The sequence below is a fragment of the Mustela erminea genome, chromosome 18 (assembly GCF_009829155.1).
Source record: "Mustela erminea isolate mMusErm1 chromosome 18, mMusErm1.Pri, whole genome shotgun sequence".
In the NCBI taxonomy this organism is placed as follows: Eukaryota; Metazoa; Chordata; class Mammalia; order Carnivora; family Mustelidae; genus Mustela; species Mustela erminea.
The window spans coordinates 3,564,554-3,589,207 of record NC_045631.1 but is presented as its reverse complement, the minus strand read 5'-3'; the positions used below and the strand labels follow the sequence as shown (position 1 = coordinate 3,589,207).

The following is a 24,654-nucleotide window of genomic DNA, read 5'->3' as shown; positions in this document are numbered from 1 at the left end:
AAGTGACCGTGCCCCATGGCTGCGGGGGGAGTTCCGGCCACCCCGCAGTGTGCTAGGCGTCCGTCTGCTTGGGGAAGTCGTGTGCCCGTGAGGGAGATGGTGAGTGAACAGCGGCAGCCTCACGGGGAGGAGGGGCGCATGTGTGAGTGCGCACCTGTCACCCTCCCAAGTCCGCGCTCCCGGGCTTGCTGCCATGATGCGGGGACATTTGCAGGCTCTACTTTGGGAACTGCCTTCAGACCCAGTAGCAGCTCCCGCTGCTTTCCTCAGTGACCGGGCTCCGAGCCCCCAGACCAGGTCTGGGGAGTAGGGTAGGAGTGGGGAGGCATGGGATGTTATCGGGCTGGAAGGCACCCATTAGGGTCCAGAGAGGTGTGAATGTGACGTCAGGAGGGCAGGGCCTTTCTTGGGCTCCTCCGCGGGCTGCAAGCATCCGGTGTGTGTGAGTGGAGGGCGCTGCATGTGTGCGTGCGCGCGAGTGCCAGGGCCAAGCGGTGCGGTGGGCATCCTGAGGACCCCCAGCCTGCAGGAGCTTCGGGGAGTTCCGGGTTGAAAGATGCCCTCTGTTCTGGGTGACGAGAGAGCAGGGTGGCCAGCTGGCCAGGCTCTTGCTCTCCCTGGCGGAGGGGGAGGGAATTAGGGTTGGCAATGGGGCCCTTCCCTAAGCCCGAGGTTTCACTGAGGAAAAAGGAGAGAGTGGGCCCGTGGAAGGGGAATCCCGGGGTCTCCTGCCCTCTGAGTGCACGGCGGGACCCTCCATGGGCAGAGATGGACACAGGGAGAGTCAAAGCACCATCCAGCGTGGCGTGTCCTTGGCCATGAGACCAAAGATGGCCGTGTGCGGGAGGACCTGAGTCCAGAGGCCTGGCCCTCCGTCAGAGGCTTGATAAGTCGTACATCCTGCAGAAAGGGGGGGGTGACCCTCCTCTCGGCAGCTCTTCTCCGGTAGTATGGGCTCACTTAAGCTCCCGCCAGCCCCCACTCCACCTGAGTGGTCCCCCTTGCCGCTGGTGTGTGCACGCAGCTGGGACATGCTTGCCTATTCTCTGAGAGGCGTCCAGCCCTGGACCTGGCCTGCCTGGTCCCTGCACCCTGCCCAGTGACAGCTGGAACTGACAGGATAGTGCTGCATCCCCAACCACCTAGACCCAAATGTCCTGGGTCCATCCCAGTCATGGGTGTCTTGTCCCTGCTGCCTATCCCTCGAGTGACCGGTCTTTTCACTGCAGACCCTGAGCTAGGGGGACAGCCCTGGGGACAGCCATGGCAGGCTCTGACAGAGGAGAGAGGGACACTGGGAGCCCTCATAGCGGCTGTGGAATGTTCTGTCCAGAAGTGAACCCATTTCCTCTGCTCACAGCTCATTGACCGGGTGAGGGCCTCAGGACATGGCCAGAAGGCAGAGAGCCGGAGCTAGGTGGGGCACAGCCCCTGGGACAGGCACACCCTGGCCAGCTATGTGATCGCTAACCTAAGAAGAAACCCAGTGGGTTGGACGGTCTCCACATCGGAGCCCCAGGATTCTACTGCGCACTCTTGGATCCTACTCACCTGCTGACCTGGGGGGGGGGGGGGGTGGCGCACACACACCAGAGCAAGGCTAGGCCTTGGGGAGCGGCAGCCACGGTGAACAGGAGCCACGCTGTCAGGGACCTGGACTGGGATGCTGAGATGAGAAACCGAAGGGGGCTTGTCTCGATGTGGGTGTGTTCTTGAAGGAGAGAGGCCGTGCGGATAGCAAGGCACCCCAGGATGCGTGTTCCTTGTTGGGAAGGGGGGAGGCAGGTGGTTGCTAACGGATCACCCAAAGGACAATCAAGAATCTGCAGAGCCGGCCTTCCAGCCTCGTCGTGCAAAACCCCCGAATCCGCATAAACAGCGTCTCCGTGGAGCCCCCCCACCTTGGGGCTCATGGGAGGCAGCACTGAAGTTCTGTTTGACTTTCTCACCTCCTCTTGACTTGCTCAGCACGGAGTCCCGGCAACTTGTGGGGCGTCTTTGAACCAGAGCCACAGCGTCCTGGCTCAGTCACACGGAAAGGCCTTTTCAAGCCAAACACTGAGCCGATGTCTGCACACAGCAGCTTCTGTTCTTTTGACGGAGTGGGCTCCGGGCCCGGCCCCAGCACTGCTAGCTGGGTGCCCTAGACAAGTGACTTCACTTCTCTGGACCCGCAGACAGGGGAGGCGGCGAAATGCCGTCTGGTTCGGCCGTGAGGACCTACCATCTGAGCCCCGGGGTGGTGCAGTGCAGGAAGGATCCCTCCTCTTCTTCGCTTCCTGGGGACTAAGTTTCCCACGGGAAACACCCACCTCTCCAAAGCAAAGGGCACCTGGCTGGGATGCACCCGGTTTGGGGATCTGTTGGGTCGAGACCCACCCCGGAGTTAACGTGGCTGACGTTAACAGGGGCATTTTCCAGCTGGTTTGGAAAGTGAACCTGTTAAGACCTGGTCTCCCCACCGCCAAGCCCCAGAGGGGTTTCAGGGGCCCACGGTGCTCTGCATCAGCCATGTGAGTGGTTAGGACTTCACCCTAAGCACAGAGAAGAGAGGCAACATAGGGCCTTTTTCTGTGAAGATAAACCATATTAAAATAACAGCGTAAGTATTGTTTAATTTACCTGACTGTGAATGATAAGCATTTAAAGGCTTGAAGTCCAGACACCTGCTTATGACTGGTACTTACGTTCTGTTGAAATTTTGTTATTATTAATAACTCTAAAGCTTGGTCTTCATCAGCCCCAGGACGCTGTGCATCCGCTGTGCATCCATCAGGGTCCACGGAGCCCCAGCAGAGTCCTGTCCGTCCACGGGGCTTCTGGAGAATTCCCACAGGCCCCTCTGCTTCCAGAGCGGCTGCTCATGGAGACCAGCCAGCCGGCCTGTGGCTGCACCCTCCCTCCTGGTCCACCAGGCCAGCCCCAGCCTGTTAGATCCCTTACTCCCCGCGTCTTCAGCTTCGGGGTTACCCTGAGACCTCTGTGCTCAGACCACGGATCTCCTTTTATCTGTTGGGTTTTCCAGCCTAGCCCCACTTAAGTTAAATGGGGTATTTCTCCCCTAATTGCTTCGTCTAGTTTCAGACTTTCTCCCAACCACGTGCCAATCACAAGCATTTACCCCTTCCCAGCAGTGAGCTCATCTACCCATATACCGTGTGTCTTCCCGGTTCTGCCCGTCCTTGCCTCCTCATTTCTCTTGGCACGTGCCTTCTCTGTCTTTATTTAGTCTTAAGAGAGCGTGGAAAGAGATGTCTGTTCAACAAAATCTGAAACCCAAGGCGTCTCTGCCATGAGCAGGCAGTCCCGGCACCCCGACTCCGGAGGAGGGGCGGCTTTACAAAGGCGGGGGCCTCGCCTCCCGGAAAGTTGGGCAGACCCCGGGACGTGTGCCGGGCCCTGAGGGTCTGGGCTTTGAACCTGGAGTCCCAGATGGAGTTGCTTGGCTTCCTTGGGCACCAGCGGCTGTCTCCTTGGGTTTGTCGGCCCTCCTGGGCCGGCACTTAGCAGCGTCTGGGGCTCCCTTCCTGCACTGACTTCGGCAGGTGGCAGCGTGTCCCTCCCCAGAGAGAACACAAGGCCGTTGGAGGCAGGTTGTTTTACAGACCGTGCTCTCATGTTGTCGCTGACCAATGGGGAGCTTGTTCTGGCCTGGGTGCTGGGGCTGTGGCTGCACATGGGGCCTGGCTACGGCGGGGCCCCAAAGGAGTCAGTGCCCTCAGGCAGAGATAGCATTCTTATGAAGGACCGAAAAAAGCCTCATCCTGAAAATTCTTGAGAACTGGATCCCTGACCCTCGATGACCCAAGGTGAGTGTGTGGCACATGCCTCTTAGCCCTAGTGACTCAGCGGGTCTTCAGTCCACAGATCCCCACCCCCACCCCCCACCCTGGGGCTTCCTTTCTCCTCGGCATGTCCAGGCATGGCCACCCCAGCGGGGGACTCACTCCTGAGCTGATGACACCGGAGATCACACCTGGCTGGGCTTTCACCCCGGTTCCAAGAACACAGTCCCCATCTCTCAGAGCCGGACCCCTGCGACAGCTGGGCTGGTCCTGTTTCTTCCAGAGAAGCTGAAGGCATCTCTGTCACCTCTCCAAGCCTCAAGGTAAGGGCTTTCCAGGCCTTCCACGGCCAGCCTAAGCCCACCACCAAGATCTGTCTTTGAAACAGGTGGGTGCAGAAGTTACAGCTTCCTGGTAACAAGCCCCTCCTCCCCTGCTCTGCATGGCAACGCAAGGGGTTTCTAATGACTGAATTCTTTATTAAAGAAAGCACAACCATTGGGAGGTTTAAATATAGCCTCCCAGGAACCCAGTTAGCTCAGCCCCTGGGACCTGCCCTGCACCTTCAGCCCTGGTGTGAAACCCACACCGAGTTCCCCCAACCCCACTGTCTTCCCTCTGGAGTCTTCTTGGCTCTGAGTAGAAGACACGGATTCTGTGAAAGGCAAAAACTACTGCAGGTCTGAATCAGGAGGAGAAGTTCAAAGGTGTGTGAGGACACCTCTTTTTGCTGACCTAGAGCCCCGGGGAGTGGCAGGGATGGATCCCAGCGGCGGTTTCTGGGGGACTGAAAAATACACGGTCCCATCTGGGAGGCTTTTGCTCAAGTCGCAGTCAGAGCCAGCAAACCCTAGAACTCTGCAAGCGGAGTGACCCCGTTCCTGTCTCTCTGGGGTTGTTAGGGCTCAGTCCCTGGGTAGTTCTGAGAGCAGAAATGATACTCCTCAAGAGCTGCCTGAAGACTCCCTCTCCTTGCCCCATGGCATGCTCAGGCCACCAGGAAAGACGAGGAGACAGTGAACAGTGTACAAGAGTTTATTTAAATGATATCTGAACTTAGTTCTATCCTGTGGGGCCCACGTTACAAGTTCCATCTGGGTCCATTACAACTCTAACCAAAAAAAAAAAAAAAAAAACCAAACAAAAAACAAAATCCACAACTTTTTCCATGTCATTAAATATATTCATATATAATAACCATAATATATTAGTATGCATTGGAAAGAAACACTGACCCAAACAATATGTCATGGTCACAACTAAACATTTACAATTCTGAGTGAACAGAACTCAGAAACGCAGGAGGGAGCTGGGGGGAGGGGGGGACGGAAGTGCCTTTGGGAAGGGGGAAGAGAGGTCTGATGACATGGGAACGGGGCCGGCTTGGTTTTGGCCAAGGGACAAGGCCCCATGAGTACGCATTTGGATACCCCTGGGGTATGAACCGAGGCCCAGTGACCCCAGCCATGAGTCTAGTTCGTCCATTTGCCAGTCTCACTCTTTCGGGGGTATAGGGGACTTCCTTTACGTGTTGAGACCTGACATTTTTCGGTTTCATTCCATTCTGGGCCACACCCAAGGAAGTCTGTACCCATTCCCTGCATGCAACTATGGAGGCAGAGGGGACATGAGGGGCCTTGGAGAGGTCCCCAGCCCCCCTGGCTTATACCACAGGGGTCCCTCCCTTCCCATCTCTGGGCACCTGGGGCAGCCCCTCACCTTCTCCCTCTCTTCTACCCCGTAATCTTTAGTGTTACTGTTTGTCAGTCAGGCAGGCACGTTGCTGTCGGGGGCTCCAGACCACGAGCAGGTGAGAAAAAGGACAGGTGGGCATTCTGTTTTCATTTTTAAAAACTAATCTGGTATGTTTTTCTCAGACACCTACATATCACAACTCTGGTTAATACACTCTTCAAAATCAAAAGCTAGCTCCGTTTTACATCCGATCCTAACTGTACAAACCGGAACGCCTCCGTTCCTCCTTCCGTCTCCTCCCAGGGAAGGGGGCGGGCTGGAAGAGGGTGCTTTCCCCAGGATGGGCCCTCGATGCTGAACTTGGTGGCTGGACTCAGAGGAGCAGAGGGCTGTGTCCTCGAGATGGGCGAGGCAGGCTGGGATGACTGAACTCTCCCGCCAGGGTCCTCACCCCATCCGCCACCACGGGCTGCTCTGGGGCCTGGCCACGGGGCAGGGGAGGGGGGACAGGAGAGCCTGCGCCCTCGGGGTGCTGAGCTGAGGGGCAGGCTGGTGGAATTTAAAGCGAGAGGCGAGGGGGCCTCGGAGACCACCAGTGCCAGCCCCTCAGGGGACGTGGGGTGACACTCAGGCCCAGGAGGGCACAGCCTTTCTAGGCAGAGTGGAGAAGCCAGACAAGTGTGAGCAGAAAAGAGAGCCGGCCCTTTCAAGAAGGGGGCCCAGCAGTTAGGGAGACCTCAAAGATGCTCGTGGTGCTCACAAACCTCCCAGGCCTGGGGCGAGGAGGGCTGGCTGCTTGGTGGGGTCCCTGTGCACCCAGCCGTGGGCCTGGATACTCCTTCCCGGGACAGTGCTGTCCTCTCCCTGCCCCCTTAGGCGTCTCTCCCAATCTGTTCTGGAAGCTCACCAAACACCCCCAGGCAGCCAAATGTCCTTTCTACGACGTTTCAGGATTAGCCAAGGACTGCCTTCTTGGACCTGTGGCGAGTTTACGCCCTGCCTCACCCACTCTTTCCGCCACCTCTTAAGATGTTGTGCCCAGCCCCGGGACCCTGTCCCTGTCCCCACCCTGATTTCTCTTCCCCAAGCTAGATGCAGTCACCAGGGCCAGTGTCTCAGCAGCGACCCAGCTGTGCGAACCGAGGGGGTGGGTGGGCTACAGGGCAGTGTGCAGTGAGGGGCAGTGTGGCCAGAAGGCCCGGCTCTGGAGTCTGAACCCAGCTCTGCCTCTTACTTGCCTGTGACCTTGAGCAGTGTCCTCGCTGGCAGAAGTGGGCTGAGAATCCCTGTCTCGGGGTCGTCATGAGGCTTAGGTAAGGTCACATGGGTAAAGTGCCTGGCACAGAGCAGGTGCTCAGTAAGACAGCTGAGCTGTGGGCCAAAGCAGGGGAGGTGGAGGGAAGCCAGACCACGAGGGGCCGAGCTTCATACTTGGTCTGACCCTTGCAAGCCACCGAGCTCCGGCAGGGAAAATGAAACCAATTTCCTGACTGAGAGCAGAGCCAGGCCTCTAATTCAATGTGCCGGGTGTGAGGACTGGGCCAGAGGCCCCTGGGCAGTGCAGAGAGCTCCGAGGCAGGGCAGCAGAAGGCCCCAGGCCTCGATGATGGGCCCTGTGTACGGAGAGCCAAAGGGCCAAAGGTCTGGGGCTGCCTGTTTGGGGACAGTATCTCCAGAAAGCTTTGGAAAGGAGGCCTGGCCACACCACGGGGCACGGAAGGCCTCCACAAAGAAGGGGTAGCCGGAAAGAAGCAGGTGAGGTGTTGCGCAGCTGGAGGGGGAGCCCCAGGCAGGGGTGGCTGCAGCGGGCTTGCTTGGTCCAGCAGTCTCTGTCCCTTTCCCGAGGGATGCGGGAGTGAGGGCAGCAACAGGAGGTGGTCATGGCTTCCTTGGCCCACAGGAACCTGGTCATCCCTGTCACTGCCTGGCTGAGGCTCGGGCACCCTGGGACCTTGTTGAGCCCACAAACCCTGGCCCTCCTGGACAAACCCCTTCCCCCAGCCTGGCCCAGCTGCCTGTGCAAACCTGCATTCCATGCCCCAGGCCCTTCCCAGGAGCTGACTTCATTACACAAATAGTGTCACGGCCCCTTCCCCCTTCCCTGGAAAATGTCATAAAGGGGCTGGTTCCAAGTTTCCAGAAAGGAAACTCTTTGGGAGGTTTTGCCTTCGCAAGGCCTCCTCCAACAGGCAGCTCCAGCGTGAGGCGGTGACCACCCGGCTGGGGCTCTTTGGGGGTGTCCTTGGGCCCACTGCCCTGGGCATGGGCTAGCACCCATTGCAGCGGGGACAGGCGCCAACCCGGGATCGCAGTCCTCTGGCTCCACCAACGGGAATCCCCACCCTGCCCCAAGAACCACCCCCGCCAGGACCAACTCAGCAGGTGGCAGCAGAGGCCACAGGCCACCTGGGGACTGTTCTGGACCCCCAAGGGCCTGAGGGGGCCCAAGTCGTCGCGGCCAGGGTTCCTGCGTGGGGATCCCCAGACAAAGGAGGGTCGGGGGGGTGGGGGGGAAGTGGGGTGTCTCGCTCAGCGCCTCCCACCCCAGGGTTCACAGTTCTCACGTCCCCCTCTCCAGAACCGGCCAGCGCTGAGGGGGTGGCCCCACCTGCGCAGCTCTGCGCCCCCAACCCCGGCCCCTCGTACACCCCACCCCCACCCCAGGTCAGGCCTGCTCTGCCTGGAGAGCGCGCCGCTGCTCTGGAAGGAGCCCGTGAGGTAGCTAAGTCTCGTCCTCATCTCTCCCGCCCTGGGCGCGCGCAGCGGGAGGGGGAGGGGAGGCTGGGGCGGGGCCACGGCCCAAGGCCCCACCCTGCAGCCCCGCCCCTGCCCGCTCCCCACGCCCCCCGCCGCAGGGAAAGCCCGCTTGGCCCCACGCCCCGCCCTGCCTGCCCGCCTGGCGCCGCGGCCACCGCGCTAGGCCTTCTTGCACTTGCCCTTCTTCTCGCGCTGCTGGAACTTGCGCAGCCGCCTCGCCCACGTGTCCCGCCACTGGATCACCAGGCTGCTTTTGTCCGCCACGATGCCGCTCTGGTCGGGCGAGTCCTCCGCGTTGCCTAGCAGCAGGTACTTCTTGAGGGGCTTGATTTTGGGACACTTGCAGGCGATGTCCCGTGAGCGGATCCACAGGCTCTGGTCACCACGGCGGATGCGGCTCGTACCCTGCTTGTACACGGAGATGATGTTCACTGTGAACTTCCACCAGTCCCCTGCCTTGTCCGCTTTCAGGATGTGGATCTGGACCGCTGCAAGGAAGCACAGGCAGGAGAGTGGGACCCTGGGGCCAAGGAGTGCCGCCTGCTCCCCCCCAACTTCCTGCAGTCAGGTGGGCCCTGCCTGCTTGCACAGCTGAGGATAGGCCAGCCAGTCTGATGGACAAGACACCGCTGGGATGGGACGGCACAGGGTACCCCACTGGGTGGTACCGAAAAGGATCTGGGGAACCCCACCTGCTGCTCCAGGAAGCCTTACGTCATGCCTCTGTTGAATCTTTGCCTTTGGGGACAAACCTCCTCTAGGGCCAGCAAGGCCAGAAGAAGCTTAGAGGAACTGACCACCCCTCCTCCCAGCACTCTGGGCAGAGTCGCTGCCCAGGACAGGTGCCTTCTGTGAGAGCAGGGCCTGTCACTCCTCAGGCCGGGTGGGAACCTCCTTTAGTGCCCACCCCCCACCAATCCTCCTTCCTGCCAGGGCGTTTACAAGGGCTCCAAGCACGGAACATCAAACTTCATGACACCTCCAGACATACAACCTGGCCCTTGACCCAGTCCCAGAAAACCATGATGGGCTCTCAGTGCCGTGAACCTGCCCTTCCAGATGGCCATGGCGCCCTTACGGCGTCCACGGTCCTTGTAGGGCACCCCCTCCCATCCCTGCCAGGCTGCCTGCCTCCCTCCCGACCCTTTCCAATTCCCCAGGCCATTCGCCTCCTAATTCTCAACTGAAACATCCCATGGTACAGGGGTTTGACCACTGGAGCCTGCATTGGAATGCCCCAAAGGGCTTGGTAAACAGACACTGCTGGGCCTCACCCCAGAATTTCTGATTCAACAGGTCTGGAGTCCACCTGTCACCAGTTCCCAGGTGGCGCTGCTGCTGCTCCCCGGAACACACTTTGAGAATCAGTGCCCTAGTAAATGTTAATGTCATTTCTGCAGGATAGTAAGAGAGATTTTTAAAGTAGGGAGAAATGCCTTTATAAAAAAAAAAGATGGGGAACTTTGCTTCAATAATGTTTGTGAAATTGAGTTAAAGTCAAGAGGTTTCTTTAACTGCAGGACTTTTCAGAGCCTTCAGTCTATAAATCGTTATATGCGTGTGGGTTGGTTTCCCAAAAAACTCTTGAGTGCAGACCTGTGCAGCTAGCGCATCTCGGGTTAGCAGAGCCCTGTGCAGCCCAGTTGGGTAACTGCTGGGGGAGCACACAATCATTCCAGGGGCGAAGGGGAGAGGTCTCTGCTGCACTGACCGATCAAGGAAAACCCGGTCATGAACCATCGTCGGAACAGGGCATGCTGCCCTTGCTGAGCCCACTGCCACCCCCTGCACCTTCCCCCCTGGCCCAGGCTCAGGAGTGCCCTGGTAGATGAGTGGACTAGGGTCCTCCTGGAAAAGCAGCAGCAGCTCGTCTCCAGATTACACCTGAAGGACCCGAGCCGTGGGCCGGCTCAGTGGCTCCCACAGCCTCGAGGACATGTCCCCAGGCATGCCAAGCGGTCCTCACCTGCCCGCTTACGGCCCACCCGCCCATGCTGGCCAGCCTCTCTTAAGATCCCTGGGGCCCTTCCTGCTCCCCCTTCTGTCCCCACACTTGGCTCAGGATACTGGCGAGGTTCAGGGATGGTGGGGCCCAGGGGCACGTCTGCCACCCTTCAGCTCATCCTTCTGGGGTGAGGGACATGGCAGATTTTCCCATATTTCATTTCAGCCATTCCTGGGCATCCTGAACTTTGCACTCCAGTCTGAGGGCTCCAAAGAATGGCTGCCATGGCAACCGTTTCCATGTTTTTGTCACCAAGGGACTCAACACTCAGTGTGAACTCTGAGATGGGGTGGGGAGCCCTCTCCAGCGTGCAGAAGTGGCTGGGCCGTGTGTTTGTGCACACGGAGGTCACCGTGGCAACTGAGTGCCCCTCAGCTAAGCGACAGGGGAGCCGGCATCCCTGAGAACCCCAGTTTCCTCTCCTCAGGACTGAGCTGAATGCAGAATGAGGCTCCGTCAGGATGCCACTGTTTCCCTGCGTGGGACCCCCGACCCCCCGGCCCAGCCATGGTGCCCTCCCCCATCCCCCACCCCCATGCCTGCCAGCCGGGGTGAGCAAAGGGTGGCCCCACAGAGATGCTGCAGAAGGCCCCTGGGGAATGCGGCTGTGACTCCAGGCACTGAGCACCCTGTGGTCTGACAGGCTGAGCCGTGTCTCCCAGCCCCAGATGTCCCAGGAAGAAGTGCCAACCCCCCAGACCTGAGGATGTGTTCGAGTCCAGAGGGTCATTACGGAGGTTGTGAAGTTCAGAGGAAGGCAGGAGGGGGACTAGTGTCCCCGTGAGGACACAGGGAGAAGCAGCCATCCACGAACTGAGGAGGGGGCCCTCCGGAGAAGCCGCGTGCGGACACCTCCATCTCAGACTCCCGGCGTCCGGAACCCGAGACAATAAACTTCTGTTGTTCCAGCCCCTGTCCTGCGGTGCTTGGTTCTGGCAGCCCGAGCAAACTTGTACATTTGGAACTGGGGGCTCAGGACCTTAGGTGTTGGCCCCGAGCTGGGCGGGAGGGCAGCCCCGAGGATGTGGGCCAGCGAGGCTGGGAGGCAGCCAGAGCGCGCTCGCCTGACCTGGTCAGGCCCTGGGCTGGCCCCTCTTACTCTCTGGCTCTTCACGGAGCAGGAGGACGGGAGACCCCCGCCTCCACTTTCCGGGGTCTGGAGTTTCCCTCCCCTGAAGGAATGTTCTGGAACACCAGGCAGGGCATCCAAAGCAGCCCTCCTCCCCCACCCCAATTCCCCCGGCCCTGCCAGTAGGCCTGGAGGGGATCCACTCAACACTGAGGACGCAGCCCAAAGGGGTACCCCATCCCTGAACACCCTGCTGTGTGCGAGAATTCAGGGGCCAGAAGCAATGGACACCGGTCCACGGAGACAAAGCAATAGTCCCTGTTCTCTCTCCACCCCAGCAGCTGACGGCAGCTCCCGGGCCTTGGAGCTGGATGGCACGGGCGGGCGCAGGGGAGGGTGGCAGTGGGGTTCATGTGATTATGCTGGAAAAAATCCACAGTTCCGCTGCCCTTGGCAACGCGTCCGCACATTACACAGCCCACCAAGTATGAGCTGCACACACAGTGCGCGGGCCAAGTCCCTGCCGTGCACATGCAGCTGAAAATATTCAAAATACACATTGAAACGGTGACCTCAGGGAGACCCACTCCGCACGCTCGGTGAGCACGCCTGCCACAGCGCCGGGAGTCCAGGATGGCTGGGGTCCCCTGGGGGGCCCGTGGCATCGCCCAACAGGCACGCCAGGCCCCAGGCAGCTCTGCCCATCTGAGCACCACGGTCCCTGCGGGTGTGCCCCTACACCCACACAAAACTCAACACCCCACCAACGAGCCTCAGCAACACCCCCATCTGTGCACCCATGTCCTAGCTTGACCTTTAGGAGGGCAGACTGGGGGCTCAGTAAGGATCCCCCATCCCGTCTTCAGAAATGAGGGAGGTGACCCTCAGAAAGGCAGACGGAGACTACCTGGGACAGGAAGAGGCGTGTGGAGACCAGCCTGCAGGCAGAAGGTCCCAGCACAGAACCAGGGGGTCCCCCTCTGGTGCAGAGGCCAGGCAGTGGCTGGGCTGGGGAGACAAAGTAGCCCTGCTCTCAGTGGTAAGCAGCCAAATCTCGGGGTCCACACTGCAAATGCCCACCCTTATGCTGAGGGCTTGGGCTGCAAGCATGCCCAGGGCTGGGGGTCCCGCCCTTCGCACAGACAAAAGCAGGCATTGGCGGGGGGACCTGGAACTCACGAGGCAATATGGGTGAGGTCAGCACCCCCGTGGACATCGCTGAGCAAAGCCGCAGGGGGCAGCATGTCTGCAGAACGGGGCAGATGCCCGAGGAAAGGCATGGAGAGGGCTCATGGGCTCTAGGGAGCAAGGAGCTGGCCTCTGTGGCCAACGTCCTAGGCAGGCCAGCCTGGGAGTCCCCACCATCTGTAGCCAGCTCTGATCAGCAAGGCTGCAGACAGGGCGGGGCAGCCCCCCTTAGCAATTCTGGGGTTCACAGGAAGGACTTAGCAGCCCCCAACACAGGGCTGTGACAACCGACTTCTCTTCTAATCCTGGCTTGTGGCAGGGCTGGCGGGGACCATGCACCTCTCATCCCTCCCCTCGGCTGCAGGTCTGGCTGTGACTGGGAGCAGGGGAGTGGCCGACCAAGGGCCAGGCCCACAGAAGCCAGTCAGGAAGAAGGGCCTGTGCCCAAGTTGGGCGGTGGACTCAGAAGGCAGGCCCAGGGTAGGCTGGGTGCCTCTGGCTGGCACCGGAGGGCGGGGGTTCCTCTCAGCAGCTGGGTGTGCAAGGCTCTCTATGTCCTATAGGAACAGACCTCGCCCTCTTTCCGGGGAGCCTCAACCTCTATGAGTCCCAATGCAGGGAGACCCTCAGGTCACCAAGGCACCCTAAAAAGTCGGAAGCTCCGGGTCCCATGCTTGGGTTCCTCCACAGGGGGACCTGCTGGCCCACAGCAGATAGCCCTGTTCTCGCTCTGGACAGGGGAGCCCCCATTCATTCCGAGCCTCCATCCCCAGCTCCAGCCCTGATCGAAGAGACTCAGAGCCTCTCAGCTGGGCCCTCAGAGGACCTGGCACAGCCACCTCTGGGGACAGTTACTGATAGGAAGTAGCTCCAAGCTGACTTATGTCCCTGCTGGTAGGTTTTGGGGACCCCCTACTGGCATCAAAGCTCCCGACTGGGCCAGATTCTAAGAACAGAAGTGTATACAGTTGTTGCTCATTCATCTGCTGGCTCAGCCTGAGGACAACCTGCTGGGCTGGGGCCCTGGGGGAGGGGCCGTGGCGGAGGGGCCCTGGCACCCACCCGAGGGGAGAGGGGCTGCCAACCATCTTCCTCTTCCCACAAGCCTTGAGCCCTGGGACACCTCCGCGGGGAGGCTTCCTGCCGCCTGGAGGTCTCCTGGATTTATGGGCCGCTCAGGGTGGGCCCCCAGGGGCTTCCCAGCAGCCGCCCCTCCCAAGCAGGCCTGGTGGCCAGCCCCTGGCCTCCCCCGGCGCCCCGCCGCCCGCCCAGCCATACCTTCCTGTTGGGCCGGTCCGGCCGGGGAAGGCTTGTCACCCATCTGTCTCGGAGACAGCGGCCAGGACGAATGGGGGAGGACACTAACCCCACAGAAACCATTAAAACCATGCAGCCCCATAAATCTCCCGGTATAGAAAGTGTGTCATGAGTTGCAGCTGCTTTCATAAAATGCAGCCCTGACCACATGTTTCCCCATCCCCCATGAAGGTAAGAAAGCCCGGAGCCCGGCCAAGTCTTGTTCTTGGAGATGCTGACCTGCCGGAGGCGGGGCGGGGGAGGGGGCCAGCGAGTGTGCGGGTGGAGAGGGGGTGCAGGGCCTTGAGGCAGGACCTGTGTACCCACCACGGGGTATCTCGGCCGTCCTCTATAAAGTGAGGTGGTGAGCTGAGGCGAGCTGTGGCCACAGCAGGCCACAGCCCCCCAGCCATAGCCCCCCACAGGAGTCCTCTGGAGTCCCCCAGCTGCCACCCCCAAAAAGTCACACCTCAAACCTCAAAGAAGACAGGGACGCCCACCTGCGGGCCGGCTGAGGGTCCCTCCTTTTTCCCCCTCTCAGCAAAGACATCTTGGTTTGTCCCCCTCTCTCTCAGAACCAAGAGCAACGTGAATGCTGCCTCAGTTTCCCAGCCAGGCCCCAGGACTCCGGCTCCATTCCTGGGAGGGGAGAGGGTTGACACCTGGGACCATCTCCCAGCACAGGGATCCTCGGAGGAGGGGATGCTGGGAATCAGAGTCAGACTCTGGGGAAGACATGAGCCCCATTCCCTGGGCAATGGTCTCAGTCTGGCCCGGCCACCTGCATCCCCCTTCACACAGGGGACTGGCCACCCCACTTGGCCAAAGGCTCGGGTAGGAGAGTGGGGCGCCCTCATCAGCGGGCTGGTCTCTTCCTCAAAGGAGCCAAAGGGACAGAAGGCCCCCTCCCCGTCAGGAGGGATGGAAGGAGCCTGGCTTGTCCCCTGCCCCCCATCACAGGTCTGGCCAGAGCTGCCAGAGTGTCACCCGGAGGATGGCCTCACACAGCCCCAGGAGGTGCCCGACAACCAAGCCCGCCTCCCAGCACCCCTGGGAAGGTCCAGGGAGGAGTGCGGCCCCAGGCTGGTGCACCAGTGGGGTCCTGGCCTCTGAAGGAGGGCGAGGCAAGCAGACTGACCTCCGCTAATATGGCTTCAGATCAGGCCCCTCATCACACCCCCAAAGTACCACCGCCCCCGGCCACCGCCCAGACATGAGGCCTCCAGAACTCACAGAAAGTCTGGTGCAGCGGGTGCTTTTCTGGCTACAGATTGATGCACACTCCACGGTGGGGGTGTGGCCTGTCCGAGCTCCCCAAACAGCCTGCAGCCCAGGGCCCATTTAGGACATAGCCTCCAGGCAGCCCCTTTGCAGGAGCTCAAAGGGCAGCCACGCCCGCTTCCCCAACCGGAGCCCTGGAGTGGGGGTGTCCAGCAGCCACGGGTCCTCTCATGCACCCTCCGCATGCCCCACTTGACTCTAGCTCCTAAAAGGCAACCCACACCCAAAGGACAGAAACCACTTCTCCAAGGAACCCTGAAGACAGGGCACCAGGCCCGGAAACAGGAACCAAGCAGGATCCAGACCACAGCCCCAGAGTCCTAGGGGTGCTCCTTGGCCGGCCACGTTCCCCCAGGGGAATCTAGCAGACACCTGTGAGCACTCAGAAGGGTGTCCCTGGTCCCCTGGCATGCCTCCCACAGTCCCGCTCCAGAGGGTGCCCTTGGGTCTGGGGGCAGGGCTGCACACAGCAGGTGTACACAGACTGGGGGCAGGTCTGGGGCAGGAAGGACCCACAGGATCCCCACCACTGTGGCGCGGGGGTCCATCCAAGCCCTGCGTCGCTGAACAAGATGCTCTGTGACCCTGGACACAGGCTCCCGGTGGGCAGAGAGGACAAGTGCTGCCTGTCACAGGTGTGGGACACAGCCGGCGCCCCCAGCCCCAGGGGCAGAGCTCTCCAGGCACCTTGGACAGATCCCCGCCCCCACCCCCTCCAAGCCTTCACGTTCCAATCAAGCTGTCCCGGGGGGCCCTTGGGCCCTCCCTTTCCAACCTTGTGGTCACCCGCATTCCTCGACCCCAGCCTGACTCACACGGACCCAGCCCCACATCTGGCCTCCATATGGAGCTGGCCCTCTGGGAGTGGGGAGGAAGGAAGGTCACATCTGGCTGGGGAAATCGGAGGCTCCCCAGGGGGACGGTGACCCCCCCAGGGAAGGGTCAGGGAGCCTCTGAAACACCATGCCACGCGCCGCTAGCTGCTCAGTGTTCCGCTCCCTGGGGCTATGGGGGACTGGGGGGGTGGGGGCTGGCATCTCCCAGGAACGGCCTCAGGAGGGGGAACACCCGCACCCACACCCAAGCCCCTGGATTTCAGGGGGCTACAGACCCAGGCACGTCGTCCCTGGGACATGGTGGAGAACCCGTCCAGCTCTCCGCACTTAACGGGAATGGTCCTGACCAGGAAAGCTCTTGAACTCAAGGTCAAGAAAAGGAAGGGGACAGAGTGTTACGAGGGGAGAGGCCATGGTTTGCCGAGACTGTCCTCCCTCTCCCCCGGGTTCCTGGAGCCAGTGTGACAAAAAGAGACCTGAGTTAGGAGCCTCTCCCCTGACCCCATCTGATCTCCAGCCTCAGCAGTTCTCGCCAGCTCCGCGATCATCGGCGATCATCGGCGGGCTCCCACCAGCGGCAGCGCCCCCACATGTACCCCCCTCGGGGACCGCCCGGGACCTCCCTCCCCAACGCGGCCATGCCCATCGCCAGCCCCGCCGGTCCCAGCCACGATGCCCGCCGTGTCAGCTCCATCATCTCTAAACATCATCCCAACACCACAGGGACCCCTCCTGCCCATATGTGCGTCCTGGAAGTCTCTCGGGCTTTGCAGTCCCCAGTCCAGAGCGCACTCCTGTGTCTGGTTGAGTCTCAGCATAACGCGGGCAGGACACGGTGTGTGCCCCGTGACAGGTGTTCGTGTGGATTTGTCAAGGACGGGAAGGAAGGCCATGAGGTGCCCCGTCCCAGGCCTCGCAAGGCCCCGGGAGGTCCCTGGGTGCGGGGGTGGGGGGAGATGTTGGGGTGAATGACAGTTCCAATTAGGTCCCAGGCCTGCTTCTGCCACGGGGCCTCCCGAGAAAGCAGGCGCGTGCACACACGCACAGCCCAGCAAGCCCCGTCTCTCCCCACGGATGCCAGCAGGGTCTCCCCTTTGAGCCGCACCCAGACGCCATCCTTGCGGGAGCTCAGGAGGCGGACTGGACGCAGATCGTCTCGTGAAAAGCATTCTGATTTTTCCATCGGGTGGTGCCAAAATGTCTTTCAACAAAAGGGGTGACTAATAAACATTTCTGGGAACGAATCATTTTCCAAGAACTGGCAAAAGTGAGATGATCTCACCTTTCAGAATGTGAGCTGTCCTTCTCCCCCCACTTGCGAAGCCCAGGGAGAAGGAAAAGCCTGGAGGCAGCACCCAGGAGCCCACGGCGGCCCGCGTGAGCAGGCCCGGCTCTCCGTGGGCTCGGACATGGCCGTGGATGCTGAGGTCCACTGGGGGCTCACTCCAGGCTCTCTGGCCCCCACACCCTTGCAACCAGCACCTGCTTCCCCAGCGTGTTTCCACTTCTGTGGCTGAGGCCCTCCTCCCTCTGCCTGGGAGCCTTGCTTTACCCCGTGAGCACTGGCTACCGAGGCCCCCTCCTCCAGGAAGCCCTCCCTCTATGCCCTCTCTGGAGAGCCAGGCTCTGGAACTCAGGCTTGTCCACCCCGCCCCGCTCTTGACTGTGTGCCTGTCTCCCTCCTAGACTGTAAGTTCCTTGGGGGCTAAGCCAGTGTCTCCTCCATATCCATAAGCTCAGTAACCAGGACAGGATGGGGCATACAGCAGGTGCTCGATGAGTGTGTGAAGAGGGACCGGCTGGGGATGGGTGTGTGAGGGAGCAGGACGCCCCGGGATGTGTGTGTGTGTGTGTGGGGGGGGTGCACAGGTGTGGTGAGTGAGGACAGGGCCCGGAAGGAGGTCATGGACAAGGGAGCAGAGGCAGGAGGCCAAGCGGCCCGGCCTGGATGGTAGGTCATGGCAGCGGCAGCGAGGGCTGTGGGCCTGAGACCTTCCCCGGCCCCAGCCTTGCGCCCACCCCCCACAGTGCCCTGGGGACAGTGTCATTCTGTCACCCTCATTGCCTTGACTCCCCTGGCTGGCAGCACGTGACTCCGGGGGAGGGGCTCCAGACAGATGCTGCCCAGACTCGGTGGTGAACACACAAGCGGGCACACTCACACACACTCACGGGCCCACGCAGGCACACACAGGTGTGCTCCCTATCACACAAGCACACACACGCTCTGATGTGCACACACACACAGGGTCACAAACACACATGTGCGTCTGTGCACACGCATTCATACGTGCCCACCTACCCCTGCTGTCACACAAGGCACGTGTGCATGCTCACACATACAGCCACACATGTGCGCACACACACCCACATGCACACACAGGAACACTTGCATGTGCTCACACACTGTCACACTTGTGCACCCACATGTGAGCACACTCACACAGGCAGCTCCACAGGAGCCCACTCGCACGCCCACATCCACACTCAAGTGCACATCCACAAGCACACACGTAGCTGTTCACACAATCCCACCTACCTGTGCACACTCACACATGCTCTCACACGAGCTCACTCACCAGGGGCGTTCACACGAGGCAGGGCCCCTCCCAGGCGAGTGTCCCCAACAGGCCGGCATCACAGACACTGGACAATCAGGCGCGCACTTGTTCTCCATGGGCAGCTCGCCAGCAGGGTCCCCTCGAGGGCAACAGAGGGCCAGGTGACCACAGACCACGGGGTCACCCTGCACCTGCCCCGAGTACACTGGGTCTCATCCAGAAAGGCATCATGTCCCCTGGATGAGACCCCCATGTGACAGGAATCCGAGGCCCAGGCTGGTGAGGCTCCTGCCCCAAGTCCCACAGCACACTGGGGGGCTGCGTGTCCAGACCATGGGGCTGCTGTCCCCTCCTGCAGATGGGAAGAGAATGGGCCTCCCTTCCCTGCTAGTGGCGCTCTGTGGATGCAAGAAGCGCGGTGGGACTTGGCCCTGAGGCCCTCCCCTGACCCCCATACCCCTTGCTCCGCTTGGTGCCCACCCCAGCCCCTCTCATCGGGAACGTGCCAGAGCGAACACAGGGCAGGACCCGCCCGCACACCCCTTCTTCCCCCTGCTCCGGTCGGTGGAGACCCAGCTCCACATCCCCGGCAGGAGACAGGGGGCCCAGGGCCTGCTCTTCACGTGGCAGGGGCGGCCATCCTGGGGTGCTCATCAGCAGCTTCTGGAACATTCAGGGCACTGGTTACATTTTCTAGTTGGCTCCCTGCTGGGTGTCTGAGCAGGGATGATGCAGCACCCCCAGAAAGTCCAGTCCCCAGTCCTCCTCGGCCTGGCCTGCTCTGCCTGCCTCACCTCCCCACAGACCCCCAGGCCAGCTCCCTCCTGGTCCTCTTCCTGTGCATCACACACCCGCACCAGCCTGGGGAGGGATGTCCCCACTCTCACGTTATCCGGGGGTCTGTGGTCCCAACGGAATGCAGGGTCCTGCGAACCCAAGCACCTCACCAGCTCCCCACTCCCAGCCCCAGTGCGAGGCCTCGGGCTGCACCTGCGGGCCCCCGCCCTGGAGGGGAGCTGCTCCCTCCCTCCTGAATAAGCCGATGGGGCCCCTCTAAGTTCATAAAAAGACTGTGTCTGGTCCCCTTTGACAAAAAGAGGGTGTTTAGCCCTCCTGCTGATGGGGACCAGCAGAGCACTGAGGGGGGACAAGGGTCCCCCAGAACATTGGGGGTCAGGAGAGCTGAATTCAACGGAGGAAAAGAAGACAAAAGAACAAAACGGGGCTGAGTCCCACAGAACCAGGTGTGACGCACGCACTATTCTGGTAACTGTTTTAAAAGCCTAATTTTTCCTTTCTTTGCTTTTAGAACCGAGCAGGGGCTGCAGGCCAGCACCTCACAGAAGGACTGCTGGGCCCTCCCCCTCCAGCCCTCAGGTGTGTTCCCCCAAAGATGCTTCCTGAACAACTCCAAACTCTCCCGCCCCAGCACGCCCACTATGCCGTCCCCTGTTCTGGGCAGCGCTCTCTACGGCCGCTGGCTCTCAGGGCCCGTGGACAGAGCCCCCACTTGTCATGACCGCGACAAAACCCTTGGGCCCCCCTGCCTGAGCCCTCATCCCTCCCTTGTGTGTGTCACCGGGGGTGAGACCGCGCTCCCTTTCCCCTTCAACCATCTCGAGGTTTCTCCTTTTTCCAGCAGCTGGACGTTCCTGCACTGTCGTGGGCGCAAACACTTGAACGGGGCTTTGGGGAACTGGCTGTTGGCCCCACAGGGGTCTGGATCGGGGCCACCCGGAGACAAACCCCCAGCAAGGGGCAGGCCAGGCACCCTGGGCAGGCTCTAGGCTCTGGGGACATAACGTTGCGTGTGTGCGTGCGTGTGTACCCGTGTCTGTCCACACACTCACACGGGTACAATGATTACGTTTTATAAGTTCTCCAAATTCCTCTGGGTTCCCTCATGCATTTCGTTACATTTGAAGGGCCGGACCCTTGTCCTTATTAAAGAGAAACCCCTTATGTCTGGTTCCCAGGGCCTGCCCCGGGCAGACGGCAGGCCGGGCTGGGTCACGGAGGGAGAGAGGGACAGACAGAGGTCCTCTTCTGCTCTGCTCCTTCGTCCCTCCCTTCCTGCCCAGCCGCCAGGCAACTCACAGGGGTCGCTCCTCCCCGGGAGCCCGGGAGGCACCGGGCCCTGTTCTGGCAGCTTCCAGACATACAGGTCTGGAAAGGCGGACAGAGGAGGCCGGCGTGGTATGGGGTGGACAGGCCTGCCAAGCCCGTGGCTGGGGGGACCACCTCTGGGGGCCAGGTGACAAACAGGACCGGGCAGCAGCAGGGGGAGTGGGGGGTGACGGAAGGGGGTAGGGAGGGTCAGCCGCCTCCCCAAATCCGCCAGGCCCAATGGGTCTAGAGGAGGGCCAGACGGTGGAAGGTGCCAGGCCTGGGTTCAGAGCCCCTGGGCCTCCATCCAGGCCGCAGTGACCTCTTGGCCGGGTGACAGGGGCCTCAGCTACCCATGTGGACACCCAGGTCTCTGCCTGGGGTCCTCCCCTGCCATTGCCAGCAGATCCCCTGGGGCCCCTGCTCTGAAGTGACCCCCGGCTCTCGGCTGCAAGGGTGGCCTCGAGGGGCTCCCCTCCTCCAGCAGGCTCCCCAACAACCTCCCAAGTCAGGCTTTGACCCCACATCACGTGCTGTCTGGCCAGCCCAGGCCTCCAGCCAGCACAGCCACTCAGCGACCAGACCCCACAAAGCCGGCTCCTTACCTCCTCCCAGGGTGGGGCGGCAGCCTGGCAGGAAGGAGGCTTCCAGCAAGGGCATACGGAGCGGGACAGGACCATCCAACAGAGAAGGGGGGCACGGGGGCCCGGACAGCTCAAGGGACAGGGCTGCCAGCCCCAGAGCTGCTGGCCACAAAGCACCCTCCTGGACCCAGCGACCACTTAAAATGCAGATTCCCCGGCCCACCCCAGCCTTCGCAGAGTCAGCATTTGGAAGGAGGAGGCTTTTAAGCCCACGGAGCTGCTGCCCCCTTTCCCGACACCTGGAGGACCCCACGCTGAGCCACGGAGGGAGACTCGAATTGGAAGCCCATCATAGGGAGAACGCCACCCAAGACCAGAGAGGCAAAGCGACTAATATGAGGCCACACAGCCCCCAGCCTGGGACAGAGTGGAGGCCGGAGGCCAGGCTAGGAATCCCAGCCACAGGGGAGCCCCTGCCCAGGGCAGAGAAAACTCAGTCCTCCAGCCCTGCAATCCCCTCGTGCCCCCCGGAAGTCCCCTGGCGCCCCTTGCCTCCGAGGGCCTTGGGGGAAGAGCTGACAAGTCTCTTGGGCGTGGGATCCCACCAGCCAGGCCCCTGGCTATCACGGGACACCAGAACCTGCCCCCCCCCACCCCCACCCCCACTGATCACATGGCCCCCAGACAGGGAGCCGGGCACTCACCATAGTCCTTCCTGCAGTACTTTTTCATGTTAATCTTCAGCTTCCCTTTGGAGGCCTTGCAGTAGGAATCACAGTCTGCAGGGGAGGAGAACACAGACAAAAAACCTAATTAGGCTGGGGATGAATAGGCCGGGGGCGAGGGGGAGGCCGCCTCCCCAGATGCCCGGAGGCCTGCGATACCCACGGGCCGGGCGGGGCGGCCATTCAGGGCAGCCTGGCCTTCTCTAGAGGCGCTTGGGACAAAGGGCCCCCCACCCGGCCCGGCCCCCCACCCGGTGGCCCCGAGGAGCCCTTCAGCCGCTGCCTGGAGCCCCCTTGGCCTCCGCAAGGGACACTGGGGCCTGTGGTATTGTGCCACCCAGGGCTTCCGAGCGCCGCCCAGATTCCCCCCACCCCGTTCTTAAGACACAACTGGAACCTGATTAAAGCCGATAGAGGCCTCATTGTCACCCCGCGCCCCGGGTCTGTGTCAGGCGCTGGCTTTCATGGCGCAGAGCCTCTGGCTGGGGTCAGACCCCAACAAAAGAGGTCACGGAGGAAATTAGCAGCCCATGAAGCATTAGAAAACGCCTTTGGTGTCCACTCTACTGGAGTGTGCAAATAGAATGGCCCGCGGAGGGGAGTTCAGTTCTAATGGGCCCCACTGCTGCGAGGCAGGGCTGTGGGCCTGCGGCCACCAGGAGCATGTCGGGGGGCTTCCTGGAGCCGGGGTGCGAGCCAGGCGGAAAGTGCAGGGCCCCCTGGGGTCGGCTAGCCCCTGAGCCCGCTTCTCCTGGGGCCGAGGGACTCCGTCCAACCATAAGAGCAAACAACCCGCCTCGGCCCAGCCAGGCCCTCTCCTGGCCAGCTCTTCCCGCTCCTCTGACAAGGCGATGCAATGCTTGGCCAGATCCACAGGGGACCGTCACCCTCAGCACGATGGCCAGCCCACGGCTAGGGCCCAAGACATCACTCCAGCCCACTGCATGCCACTGCCCAACATGCCAGGCCTCACTCAGTCTCACCATCGTTCTAGAATGTGGGGGTGACGGTCCCATTCTGCAGATAGGAACACTGAGGCCCCCTGCCCAAGGCCTCCCTGACAGCTGGTGCCCAGGCTGGGCCTTGAACTCGAACGTGAGAGGCCCAAGGACTGCTCTCTTTGTTATGCCACGCTGCGGTTCAGTGAACACAATGCGAGCAGGGCGTGAAGCTCAGAGAAGGGCACGAGGAGTACCCCATGTTCCAGCAAGGCCCAGACAGCCGGTGGAGGGCCCAGAATGTTCTAGAAGCTTCTGGGGGTGTGTCCGGGTGACAGGTTGGGAGGGCTAAAAAGGGGACACACACACATCGAGGGGACCACCCCAGGAGCAGGTGCAGCCCCTCCCCCCGCAGAGGGCATCGCCAAGCTGACCTGGAGGTAAGGAAGGATCTGTGTGGGGCACAGGACAAAGCTGGGGAGGGAGTCAGGCCTCCCAGTGGCCCTCACCCGACTCCCTCCTTGGCTTAGCGAGCAGAGAATATTCAGAGACACCTCCCACCCCAGAGCTGGTCTCTGGCCCGATGAGATGTGGCTGCCTCCATCCAGGTCTTGGAATTCACTGACTAGTGCCTTGGTTAGAGTCGAAACTGCTCCATTCCACTGGCCAGGGGGCCCATGGCCTGGCAGCCCCCTGCTGTCTCCTGAGCCAGCTTTTGAGAGGGGCAGAGGGAGCACCCAGTGGGGAACCAGTCCCAGGAAATAGAGGAAAACACAGCCCCCCTGCTTCCTGGTCCCCTGTGGTCTGAGCCCAGAGACCCCCTCCTGGTCGCCAGGACACCCTGCCAGGGGCACCTGGAGGCTATCCTGCTAGTGACTTCTGCCAGATAGCTGGCTGGCCAACAGGGGAGGGAGGGGACCTCTTGGGAGGCAGGGACACAGCTGTCCAGGGACCACCGCCCACATTCTGCAGCCACCAAGCCCGAGTGGTCAACGCAAGGTGATGGCAACCCGAATGCATGGAGCCAAGGCACCTGCACTGGGCCCAGCGCCCCATGCCTCACCCTAGGGAGCAGCTGCTCCAGGCCATGGGTCAGCCAACACAGGGACAGATGATGCACCCACAAAGCCACTGCCGCAGCTGAACCCAGGATGTGCAAGAGACCCGCGGTCCCAAGAGCAGGCTGGGCTCCCTCCCTGCTCTCACCACCTAGAGAAGCTAACAGGATTGCAAGCAGTGCTGGGTGATCTCCCCGGGACGGCCTTGAACCCCCTCCCTCCTCGCCTTCTGGTTATTTTTTACCGAAGTCAAAAGCCTTTGGCCCATGTCTGTGCTTGCATTCTGGGTCGGGAGGAAAATCATCTCCGCCCTCCCTCCGGGGGGGGGGGGGGAAGGGGCGCTCTCCGGCTGGGCCCTGAGGCACACAGCCCAGCACCGTGTAGCTGCGGCCTCTGCACACCTGTGAGGGAGGGCCTGTAGGTCCCACCTGAAAGCCAGGAAGCCAGAGCTCAGGAAGGTTCTAGAACACCTGCCATGCACCATGGAGGCTGAAGACACAGTGGCAGAGCCCAGTGACAGTCTCCTCCCAGGGCACCTTGAGCTTACTTCTTGCCTTCTCTCCTGCTAACACCGAAAGTGGTTCTTTCCAGAGCCAGATATCCACCTGGGACAGACATTATCCCAGAGTGTGTGGCATCCATTCCCAGCCCAATGAGAACATAGGAGTACCAGCCCCATTTCAGAGCTGGGGTGGGCCGGCCGCGGAGACTCAATCCCAGGACTCTGAGATCATGACCTGAGCCGAACGAGACGCTCAACCCACAGAGGC

The 24,654-nt window shown here is 61.3% G+C and overlaps 1 protein-coding gene across 3 annotated transcripts in view; it reads right to left on the bottom strand.

Annotated features, from left to right (window-relative positions):
• Positions 1 to 4,802: 4,802 nt before the first annotated feature.
• NTN1 (netrin 1) overlaps positions 4,803 to 24,654 on the bottom strand; it is a 173,975-nt gene continuing 154,123 nt past the window's right edge. For all 3 annotated transcript variants that reach the window (XM_032321197.1, XM_032321198.1, XM_032321196.1), the window contains exons 6-7: positions 21,868 to 21,942; positions 4,803 to 8,725 (exon numbers count right to left, since the gene is read on the bottom strand). In XM_032321197.1, coding sequence (XP_032177088.1) covers positions 8,397 to 8,725; positions 21,868 to 21,942 — 404 coding nt within the window. In that variant the 3' untranslated portion in view covers positions 4,803 to 8,396. The remainder of the gene's footprint in view (positions 8,726 to 21,867; positions 21,943 to 24,654) is intronic.